The sequence below is a fragment of the Delphinus delphis genome, chromosome 1 (assembly GCF_949987515.2).
Source record: "Delphinus delphis chromosome 1, mDelDel1.2, whole genome shotgun sequence".
NCBI lineage: Eukaryota > Metazoa > Chordata > Mammalia > Artiodactyla > Delphinidae > Delphinus > Delphinus delphis.
Genome location: NC_082683.1, coordinates 75,479,742 through 75,492,364, shown reverse-complemented (window position 1 = coordinate 75,492,364; position 12,623 = coordinate 75,479,742). Strand labels below are relative to the sequence as shown.

General features: G+C 37.7%; 1 protein-coding gene across 2 annotated transcripts in view; it reads right to left on the bottom strand.

Annotated features, from left to right (window-relative positions):
• Nucleotides 1-12,623, bottom strand: part of CLCA2 (chloride channel accessory 2) — a 37,910-nt gene that overhangs the window by 1,825 nt on the left and 23,462 nt on the right. For both annotated transcript variants that reach the window (XM_060024813.1, XM_060024822.1), the window contains 2 exons: nt 10,768-10,938; nt 7,025-7,258 (listed from right to left, as the gene is read on the bottom strand). In XM_060024813.1, the coding sequence (XP_059880796.1) occupies nt 7,025-7,258; nt 10,768-10,938 (405 nt within the window). The remainder of the gene's footprint in view (nt 1-7,024; nt 7,259-10,767; nt 10,939-12,623) is intronic.

The following is a 12,623-nucleotide window of genomic DNA, read 5'->3' as shown; positions in this document are numbered from 1 at the left end:
TTTCTATTGGACTAACTCACCAGCAGGTAACAAGTATAAACTCTGAAGAAAGAAAGGGGAATAAAAACAAACTGGAGCCAGAGGAGTTACAACTCATAAAAGAAGAGAACCAGGCTGTGACTGACTCATGTTTATACAGTTTTTCCTCCGAGGGCACTTTCCACTTCAGTACAGATAGCTGGAACTGATACAGAAAGCCACTATCTTCTTGGTTTTAAAAATCAGATGACTGAGTGTGAGATTGCCGAGTGGCTGAAAATTGAGGGAGCCAGAGAGGGATGAGCCCCAACTCTGTGTATTAACTTCTCTCAAATCATTGGAAGACCTCTGAATTGTACATGTGTGGGTGAAAATTCAAGGACTCAAGGGGAAAACAACAGCTAGACAGCTGAAAAATGGAGCAGAGTTTTATGCCAGTGCCCACCACAGGGGAGATATAGAGTTTGGAGTGTGAGTCTTGCCACATCAGAGGAGCTTGGTAAATATCTTGAGATGTCCATTAAAACACTAGAAAAGCTGTGCCTTAGGAAAAAAGATTGTGTCCCAGAATTAAGGGATATGCCCTAGGATTAAGAGCAAAACTGAAATAGACAAACCCTAGACAAAAGTAAAACAAAGCCTCCTCAAATTCCATGTGATCCAAGGTAACTACTAGAAAATTTCAAAACTCTTCAGGGGAATATAACAAAGTCCAGAGTCTATAATTCACTACCACATGTCCAATATACAATAAAAAGTTACTAGACATGTGAAGAAACAGAAAATGTGATATATAGTCAAGAAAAATGTCAGCAAATTAAAACAGTCACAAATGACTGAGATTTGAAATTAATAGACAAGGACCTTAAAATAACCATGATGAGTATGTTAATGGTCTACACACAAGACAAGCTGGATATAGTGAATGAAGAGATGGAAAGTTTGAGGAGAGATATGGAAACTTTAAAAAGGAAGCAAACAGAAATCCTAGAATTGAAAAAAAATGCAATGAAAAAATTCATTTGAGAGGATTAATATCAGATTGGACACAATGGAAGAAAGAATTTGTAACCTTGAAGACACATCCAGTAAAATCATCCAAACAGGAACTTCCTTGGTGGCTCAGTGGTTAAGAATCTACCTGCCAATTCTGGGGACACGGGTTCGAGCCCTTGTCTGGGAATTTCCCACATGCTGCAGAGCAAATGGGCCCATGAGCCACAACTACTGAGCCTGCACTCTAGAGCCCGTGAGCCACAGCTACTGAAGCCCACATGCCACAACTACTGAAGCCCGTGTACCTGGAGCCTGTGCTCTGCAGTAAGAGAGGCCACCACAATGAGAAGCCCGCGCACCACAATGAAGAGTAGCCCCCGCTTGCTGCAACTAGAGAAAGCCTGCGCACAGCAACGACGACCCAATGCAGCCAAAAATAAATAAATTAATTAATTAATTTTTTGAAAATTAAAAAAAATCATCCAAACTGAAGGGCTAAAAAATAGTTAGAAAAATTGAACAGAATCTCAGTGACCCTTAAGATCCACTGATATATCCACTTAGTGTGTGTGTATGATGATATGATATGATATACTATACTATACTGTACTATAATATTATATAATATAAATATTACCCAGGAAGAAAAGAAGAATAAAACTAGAGCAGACATTTTTTGAAGATGTATCAGCTGGAAATATTCTAAATTTGATTAAAAGAACACTCCACAGACTCAAAGAGTTCAGTGATCCCCAACAGAATAAGCATCAGAAAAGCACACTGAGTCACATCATGGTCAATCTGCTAAACACCAAAGATAAAGAAAAATAATTTAAAGCAGCCAGAAGGGAAAAAAGACACTTTATACTCAGAAAAACAACAGTAAGAATGATAGCTAACTTATGAGAAAAAAATTGGGGCCAGAGGACAATGAAATGATATATTTAAAGTGCTGAAAGAAACACTTGTTGCCCTAGAATGCTACATCTAGTGAAACTGTGTTTTAAAAATTAAGGGACATGTTTCAGAAAAATTAATATTGAGAGAATTGTTACTCAAAGACCTCAACTACAAAGGAAATGATGCTAGATAAAAATTCTGATCTCCAGGAAGAAAAGAAGAGGACTAGATATGGTAACTATACTATACAAGTAACTAAAAAGGATAATTCTTTTCCTCTTTAAAATTTCTTTAAAAGGCAAGTTTCTTTGTCTTGGGCAAAGATTGATTGTTTAAAACAAAAGCCATAACAATGCAATGTGGGGCTTATAACAAATGTAGAGGTAAAATATATGACAGCAAGACCACAAAGGATGGCAGAAGGGTAAATGGAATTATACTTTTGAAAGATTCTCACATTATATGTGAAGCGGTATAACATTAATTCAAAGCAGATTGTGATAAATTAAGAAAAATGCATGTTACAGAACTGCAAAATTTGGAGTAGATGAGGGCAGAATTTTGTTTTGATTTTCCTTATACTGTTTTGAACCTTTAAAATTATGGCAAAATATGTATAACATAAATTTACCATTTTTTAAAGTGTATAGTTCAGCAGTGTTAAATACATTCATATTGTTGTGCTGCTGTGAGCTTTCAAACTGTATTAATGTATTATCAACTCAAAAACAAAATTATTGGTAACAAATAATTGCTAGATGCAAAAAGAAAGCCACCTGTAGTACTAACCCACTCTAATAATATCATAAATCGTATCTAAAATGGCTAAAAATAGATTCAACAATGAACGGAGCAGCTCCAAAGGAGGATTTTGTTCTCAGGAATAAAAACCATGAGACATCCTGAGTTTTAATTAAACAATGAAAATATTCTAGTGACTAGGTTTTGAGAATTTTCCAAATCTATAATAAGTTTTAATAATGAGACTGTTTCTATTCCTGAGTAGTAATTAGAGTAAAGCACCCTTAAAGAAGGTTGTCAAAACAAAATAACCTTCATATTCAAATTTATCAATAAGCCAATTTCCTCTGAGTGAACCCACTTGAGTTGCTTTATACTGTGGTTCAAATACGATGGGACAGATATGGATGAGAAGCTAGGCTGACCATCTGCTCTACACTCACAATGGAACATGTCCATTGTTCCTATGTCCCTTGTTCTCTATGGAGGAAGCCCTCCCCACGGGGCTCTCCCTGAGTCGTCTCCTGGATAATGAAACAATATTCCATAAGCCTTAGCATTTACAAAGATTTTCTACATACATAATTCTCCCTTTGTGAAGTTGACCATCCCATTTTAAAATAAAAGAGACTGGGACTCAGAAGGTTAAATGTGATGTCCATGGTCAAGTTAGGAAGCTGTAGTGCGGGAAATGAACTCATTTCTTCTAACTCCAAATGTCATATACTTCCTACTGTGAACAACTATTAAAAATGATGCAGAACAACTGTGTAACTACAAAAACTCCAAACTAATTCAGCTCATACATTCATGAAAGGTTTCCTTCCATTTACAATAGTTGTGGTCTTCCCCTTCTCCCTGTGAAAAAGAAAATGGGCTGGTTCTGCATCTTTGACCTCTTAGCTATATCTCTAGTTTTGACCTCTACCTCTATACTCCCAGTATATTTCAGCCATGAAAGTAGCTCTAAGGACATGGGCAAGACACTTAACCTCTCAGGGCCATTCCCTTACATTTAAAACAAGGGAGTCAGACTAGTGTATCTTTAAGACCCCTTCAGGCTCCAAAATGTTATAAATGCTGATATTTACTGAGCACTTAGTATGGACCAGACACTGTTTTAATCCCTCTCTGTGCCTTTTCTCATTCAATTCTCTCAACAACCCTCTGAGATGGGTACTCTCACTATCTGCTTTTGCAGATTAGAAACCAGAAGTTTAGAGAAATTAAGTAACTTGCCTAAGTTACACAGGTAAAACGTGGTCTGTCTGATTCCAGAGCTTAATACCCTAACACTATGCTCTACAGCCTTCTCTTAGGCTACACTGTCTCCTATTTCCCAATAATTGCTACTTTTCCAGTTACCAAGGTTTACACTTTCCTTAGCATCTTTACCAATAAATTTCTAGTACGGAAAGCCCTGGGCTTGGATTGAGGACATGCAGAGGGAATCAAAGACTTGACCCCATCTTTACCAGTGGGAACAGTTCCCACTTCCTCTCTTCATTTGAAATCCAAACCATCCCCTAAGGATTATTATAGATTTCTCCTACATTGAGCCTTCTTCCATCCAATAAGCATAACTGAGGGTTGGGGGTGGGGGAAATGGGAAAAAATTGCTGTCATTGAACAGCTTTTTCAGAAGCAGCAAATTTTCAACAATTTGTAAAGATAATATGTTCAATGACAGTTGTATAACAAGATGAAAAGATATCAGAGGAGACAGTGTGAAAGTCAGGCTGTTAGACACGTAGGGAAGCTACTGAGTGCAAGGAAGGAGGCCCAAGATTGGTGCTTTTTGTGGTCTGTCACTACTCCAAAGTCTCTGCCCAGGCCCCTGGCATTAGAAACTGGCCTTTGCTCTGCTTCCACCCACTCTACAACCTTTTAATACCTGTAGCTCCCAAAGTCTGAATTATACAAATGGCACTGTGTAATACATAAAATAGTTTTTTGACCATTTTATGCCTTTTCTCTCTTAGCCTAGGATTATAAGTTCTTGGAGTGTGATACCATCTTAAATTACTTTTATATAATGTTTACCACTGTGCTGGGCACATAATAGTTCCTTAGTAAATAATATATTTTCACTTTAATTTCTGGAGAAAACACAAAGGAAATTAACTTTATAGCAGAAATACAGATTATGCCTGGTACTCAGTTTTAAAAGTTATTTTACCCACACTCTTAATGAAAACCTAAGGAAATAACCCATTTCCATAATGCCTTGTCTAAATACATTCCCAAACATAATAATGATCTGGTAATATTTTGCTTATTCCATGTACTTTGTCATCTTTTACTATATATTGTATATGGTGAAGAGTTGGTACTGGATATACATTGATATGCTTGTGCATATATGTGATGTTCATTTATTGCTAATAAGGTTTTTAAGAATAGTCAAATTTTTCATAATTGTAAAGCCAGAGACATACCCTTATTGTTTCTAACTCTGGCCATAGAGGAGAGTATAACACCTTCCTAGACAACGATTTGTAAAAAAAAGAGGTGATGAAAGCACATGTTTATGAGTTAAACAGACACCTACTTGCTAGTTGGTATACTCATAGCTAATTGGTCAATTTTGCCATTGCTGGGTCATCAAGTCAATTATGACTGAGTGATGTCAGCAACTTAATACGTATCCAGCCATTCCCCGCCTCCCAATCTTTTGTCACTTGAGGTTTCACATTATAACAAGCTTGATCTGCTTCAGTCATACTGCTCATCAGGGCCATTTATGTGAAGGTATGAAATCCTCTCTTCCCTTCTAAAACCCTTTGTAATACCAATTCTAAACTAAAGTCCCATTTGGTTGTATTTCTTCCTTTCAAGCCATTCATAACCACTGATACTGCACATTCACTTTCTTTCTACTCTTCATTCAGTGGTGTAGTTGAAACCACCAGAGCTCTTGAAAAAAACAGTTCCCAGTAGTAATGGGAGTCTGAGCTTGTGTTTGTCTCTTTTAACACACAACTGTGTTTCTGAGGCAGTGAGGAAAGAGGAAAAATACTGGGTGGCACCATGCTTACTTTTACATAAAGATGGGAATGAGTATTGGTGGCTCCTTACTTCAAATAAGAAGCTAGAGAACTCTCTAGCAGTGCAAACCAGGAGCCCAGAAAACTTACTGGGCCCACTTTCTCTTCCATTTTTTATTTTATATGTCATCTCAGTTCATCTTTACAATACTTTATGAAATAGATAGTTTTAGTCCTATTTTCCACATATGCAACTGAGGGTAATAGAGTTTAAGCAACCTGCCAAAGATTAAACAGCTGGACTTATAGCCAGAGTGGGAACTACTTTTTTTCTAAAGTTAAGTTACAGCTGTTTCCATTACACAAGTGATATGCCCATCCCACAGTTTCAATCGTTTCACATCTCCAAACTTTAAATTAGGAAAATCCTTAATTTAGAATGTAAAATGTTTCACTTCCTTCCTATCTGGCAAGAAGAGACAGATTATGATAACAGAATTTCAAGACAAAACTACAATATTGACTGTTTCTCAGCAGTGCATACTTATTTGTAATTAAGATGTCTTCTGGAGAGAGTAGTAAACAGAGTTATAAGCCAAAAAAAGATGATCCAAGTTGAAAGCAAGACTGGGAAAGGCCCAAGGTGGTCACTGTTATTGACCAATATTGATGAATTAGCTCTCAATAGAGAAGGTTGGTTCCTACAGAAATCTCAATCAGACGCATCAGATTAAAGTGTAATCAATGATAATCATGTTCTGGTAATGGCAAAGATGTTGGAAAGGTTATTCTTTTAGAAAACTTTTTCTGTTGAGTTGCTGTGGGGATCAAGAGATGAGGTAGGTGGAAGACTGAAGGCTGGCATAAAAGCATTAGAAAAAGGAAAGTAGCGAAGGAACTCATCAATGCCCAAGCAAGGGTTAGAAAGCTTCAAATCAGGGAACTGGTCCCAGCCTCCCTAACAAAAATGATGACCAGAAGTAGGAGAGGACAATGCACCAAGTATTTCATGACTTATGGGAATTATTCCCTTAAACTTGACTTGTAAGCCCTTGAATAAACACCATCTAATCTTCAGAAAACTAATCACCTTCAGTATTTGAAAGTCCATGCTCTGTAAAGCAGAACCCATTGCTTCTGACTAGACCACTGTTACATGTGGTATTTATGTTTCCAACAAAGGTTTCTGTATTAGTGTCAGTCAGGTTACCAGGGCCTCGTCAATCCTGGGGGAGCTGATACATTCTCTTCCTAGACTCCAGGATACAGGGCCTTATCAGCAACTCAAAGCTTTCCATGCAATCCTCTACAGCTTTGTCATCTGTAAGCCCCCAAAGCTATTTTTTACCCAACTAACCCCTGACATAGTTATTGGAAATGCCACCTTGTAGAAAAATAGGTAATGAAAGCAAGAAACCTACCCTGGCCCTGATCAAAGTCTCCTCCAGGTGCTGTCCAAGATAAAGTCACCTCTTCTTCTGATTTTACAGCTTCCAGGTCAATAATTTTGCATGGCGGAAACACATCAGGATGTGGGTCAGCTGGAACACCCAGCACAAAGAAAGAACCCCCTGAGCTTATTCGGCTAAAGCCCCACTTTTGCTCTTCCTCTCTCCTGCCCACCGATTTTCTTGGGGCATTCATCTGAATATTACCTGTGACACCAAAGAAAGAATAGCCAAAACAACAAGTTACCATCTCCTGAATAGCTTGTTTTTGCAGATTATTGAGAGACATTTTAAGACTTTTTTTCCCTTTGCTACATCTTTAGAATAACAGTTTGTTTATTCAACAATTCATTCATCCATTCATTCATTCAATAAATATTTTTAGGGCATATGCTATGCCAGCAATCACAGACAAAACAGTATTGCTCATGGAATTTACAGTCATATTTATAAACATATATTTATAAATTGTAATAAATGTAAGAAGGAAAAAAGCAAGGGTACTATGAAAGGAAATAACACAGTAATATAATTTAGAGTGGTATCAAGGGAGTAACATTTAACAATTTCCCAAAGGATGAATAGAAGTCAGCCAGATAAAGAGCGGAGGTTAAGAATATCTCCGGCAGAGGGAAGAGGTTGTGTAAAAACTTCTGAAGTGTGGAGAAGAGCTTTGCAAATTAGAAAAATTTAATTAAAGCAAGGAGGAGAATAGTTTGAGATGAGACAGGAAAGAGAAGTTCAAGTAGGACCTCGTGGGCCATTGTAGTGGTTTTAGAGTTTAATCTTAAACATGCTGTGGGGAAGCAGGGCAGTGATATGATCACATTTGCTCTCTGACATGTCACTCTGGCTGCTGTCAGTGGAGAATGGATTTTAGCACCGGAAGCAATGAGGCCACTGCAACAGTCCAGATAGGAGAAGATGGTAGCTTGGGTTGGGTGATAGCAGTGGAGAGGAGGCTAGTAGGCATTTCGAGATGCATTTTGGAGAGAAAATCAGCAAAAGCTGGTGTTGGATTTGAATATGGAATGATGAAGAAGGGAAAGTTGGTGGACAAAAAGAATAGCTCCCAGGTTCCTAAAATGAGCAAATGGGAAGAGAAACAGGCTATGGGGAGGAGACTAACTATTTAAGTTACAAGGTTTGTGATTCCTGTAAAACGTCTAATTGACGACGTCAAGGAGCCAGTTAGATATGGATTTTAAGCTCAAAGAAGAGGTTTTAGCTAGATTTAATCATTTTGAACCTATGAATTAGGAAGTTATAGGCTTATAGATGTTCTTAAAGCCATATAGGTTAATAAGATTACCTAATAAGAATTTCAGCTATAAAAATAAAAAGTATTTACTAAGTGCTTGCTATGTGTCAGGCACTTTTTAAAGTACCTTATATTATCAACTATTTAATTTTTCAGCAATGCTATGAGGAGAGTACAATTATTGCCCCCATTTTTACAGATGATGAAACTGAAGCACACAGAGGCTAAGTAACTTGCCCAAAGTCACACAGCTAGTAAATGGAGGAACTAGGTTTCAAACCCAGGTAATGTGGCTCCAGACAGAAGAGTGAGAAGAGAAAGTTAAGACTAAGCTTTGATAATTGCCAACACTTAGAGGCTTGGTAGAAAAAGAGAAGCTGGAAAAAGAGCCTGAGAATAAAAATTCCAGAGAATAAGAGGTAAGCAGGAGAGTGTGGTATCATAGAAACCAGGAAATGGCAAAGGAGAAATCAATCAGCTGTGTCAGGTACTGCTGAGTCAGGTAAAATGAGGACTGAAATGCATCCTTTGGATATAAGAGCAGGTAGTCATTGGTGACTAAGGCCAGAGCAATTCCAGTGGAGTGATGTGGGTGGAGGTCTGCTTGCAGTGAGCAGAGTAGTAAACTGGAGGTGAGAAGGTACAGTCGGCAGATTTAGATTTAATTTCAAAGAACTGGATGACAGGGAGTAGACAGGTGGACAGTAGCTTAAAGGGGAACCACCAAAATTTTTTTTAATATGGGAAGTAATAAATCATGCTTGAATGCTCTTCAGAGGACATGCAAGGGAGAGCTCTCAAGGACCCTTGATAAGCAGGCTGGGTGGAATCCAGAGCAGATCCAACAGAGGCACTAGGGAGGAGAGGAAGGAAGTAGATGCTGCTGTGCCCGGAGATTTGGTGGTGTGAGAACAGAGCAGCTCACATTTTTCAATGCAGTGTACTCTCAAAGTCATCACCTGAAAATGAGCTGATAAATGAATGTTATGTGAGGTAGGCATGCCTAGGGAAATCTAAATTTTTCTTTCTGTGCTATCAAGGGCCTATATGATGTACACAGATAAAAGCAGAGTTGAATATGACTTTTCTATTCTCAGTGTACACTTGATGTTGATATTTGCATCCTTTAAATTCATGGCTTTAAAAAAGATACTAGACCCGTCAGTAGCCTGCAAGCTCCTTGATAGGAATCAAGTCTTATTCTACCTGGTATCCCAAGTTCTTAGGACTAAGCCTGTCACCTAGGAGGCCTTCAAAAATGTTCGATGTATAAATGAAAGAGGGAATATCTACTTAGAAATGAAGTATTACATCTAGATACAAAATCATATCTTTGTAGTAAAACTGTGTTACCTTGCAAATTGATTTATATTGGTTTTGAAATAATCCAAATTATTTTAAATATAGGTGAGAGTAAATTGTGTTCTAGGCAACACTAAAAATATCAGGAGATGCAAATCCACTATAGCATCTTTATTTTTTTCTACTGAAAAGTACATATAGTACAAAAATATAGAATCATGTTATGGTATGGTCCAAATGATTAGTTATAGCTGCTAAAATACATGAAAAGTATTCATAAAGATTCTGCAGGGCTTCCCTGGTGGCGCAGTGGTTGAGAGTCGACCTGCCGATGCAGGGGACACAGGTTCGTGCCCCGGTCCGGGAAGATCCCACATGCCGCGGAGCGGCTGGGCCCGTGAGCCATGGCTGCTGAGCCTGCGCGTCCGGAGCCTGTGCTCCGCAACGGGAGAGGCCGCAGCAGTGAGAGGCCCGCGTACCACAAAAAAAAAAAAAAAAAAAAAAAAAGATTCTGCAGTTTTTCAAATAAGAATGATTAGAAACATTTTTTGAGATTATATTTAAAGACTACAGCATTTTTCTGTTTGTTATACTTTAACCACTGCTTCCCATCAGGAACTATTATAATAATGGTGTTTAAAAAATATGTGTATCTTCTATGTATTTGGCACTTTTATCTTGAAGGAAGACAGAACATCTTCAGGAAGCCCTCAGTTTCCTGTAATATCCACACTCATATTTTTTCAGGAACTCATTTCCTGTGTGGATTGTTTGGGCTATTTGCTTCCTTCTTTAAACTGCTAACAACTTTTTGCCTCTTCCTCTTTCCTCTGTAGAGGAAGTACAGGAGCTATACAGGAGAAAACTCAATAAATCTCTTTGCCTGGTAGTAATTCTGATGAAACAGTCACAAGAAAGAGGTCAAAATAATGACTAAAACGAGGGTAGGAGAAATCTGTGGGAATTACCTACTGCCTTCCTGTTATCTACTATCATGAATCACTGAGGATTAAAGAGATAATCAACAAATTATGCATTGACTTATATAAAAGAGTTTTGAAATTCACCTCTCTCTGATACATACACACACACACTCATCAGAAATATACACGTTAAATGATGTTATTCAAATAACAGTGCTAATGATTCTTACCGTTTGTTATGTAACCTGGTACGTACATAGCATGACTTCCTGGAATAGAGTGGGCTAGGGCACTTATGCTGGGAGAATGATTGACATGCACTTTCAAGCTATATCTACCATTTACAGCAAAGGAGAAAAAATACCTCGAGTAAATTCCATCATTTTTTATAACATCAGCACCTGTTAATATAAAAAAAACTCAATGTCAATACTTATCACAGTTGATTATTAATATTTAATTAAATCATTAAAAATAAGATTTATTCCCCTTGTTCTTCTAATTTTAGCATATGCTGTTATGCTCATAGCTACTTTTGATATTATCAGGTGATTAAAATTCCAACGGCTCCATAATTTCTCCTTGTGATTCCTTAACCTCTGAAAAATTATTTTCTAAAGGTGAATGAGTTGTACCTGCTTCAGTGCTAATAAAGCATTTAATAATCACCTTTAGCGCTCTCCTTCCTATCACTGAAAATAATACTAGGTTTTCATAGAAACCAAGCACATTCTTAAGCTTATATATAGTCACACACCCTTTTTATTTTTTATTTATTTATTTATTTTTTCACACACCCTTTTGAGATAAAAGCTACTCTGCTCCCAGTGAATAAATATATATGTACATATACATACTTTCATGCAATTTCAAGGGGTTTATGAACACCCTGAAGCCCTGATGAAAAAAAAAAAAAACTTTGGTAGTTGATATAATAGTGTGAAATTAATTTCCTCATTAGAGGATACGTGGGTTGTTCTAGATTCGAAGGTGCTCATTGACTTGGAGTTTGACAGGCTTTGGTTCTGTCCACTTCAGGAGGATGTGCCTTGCTTCAGGAGGCATTCTAAAATCTTGCCCAGTGCTAGACTTCTTTCCTTTTGCATTGGTCCTCAGAGAGTCATTCAGTTCCAAACCAAGCCCATGACTGAATGGCAGCAAGGCCTAGATTCCAGGGCAGCCATGGGAGGTGCAGCTTAGCCCAAGTGCAGATCACATTCACTGTTCAAGTGCAAGTGGACAAATGGGGCAAGCAGCTTGTCCTATTCTACGGTCAATTCACTTCTCACACCTCACACTCAGCCCTGTTCTCTAGCATTGCATCATCACTAAAGTGCTCTAGAATCCTCACTAGAGAGGCAGGTCTGCTCCTTCACATGAGAAAAATAGGAGTATATTTTATTAAAATAAAAAACGCTAAGCACCGTATGATCACAGTAGTTTTAGAAACCTTTTTTATCTACTGGAAAGAAATCAGATCTTGATATTTAGTGGTTTAATGATTAATAAGGTCTATCTTTGTTGAGAAATGATAAAGAAAAATCTCTTCCTGCCACAGTTACCACTGCCACCTCTTTTAATCATTGAGTCAGAAAGAAATGGGAAAGAACACTGGCTTGGGTGTCAGGGGACTTGTTTTAAGGTCTGGATCTGCCACAGTAGCTGTGAAACAATCCCTCTGAGCCTCAGTTTTCTCATCTATAAAATGGGGATAACATCTCACAGGATGGTTGTGATGATTATTTGAGAGTGTGCATGAGAAAGTATATTTAAAATTATAAAGCATTTTATATTGTTCATTAATTTTATTAGCAGATAAGTACTATTTCCATTATAAACATAAGTATTAGACAAGTATGTGCATGTGTGTTAAGTACAGGGGAAAAATCGAAATTTACACTTCAATGTTTAAACAACCTTTTCATTGTTTCTTTCATCAGGGTATAAATTTTGACATCAAACAAACAGAATGGTTCCAGGGAATAAATATAAAAGCCTATTGAGGTGCTCTTTCCTAAGACAGCAGGATCTGTTCCCAGGCCAGCCCACAGGCTGGGGCTAGGGAGGAACATTCTGCAAAGTGTAT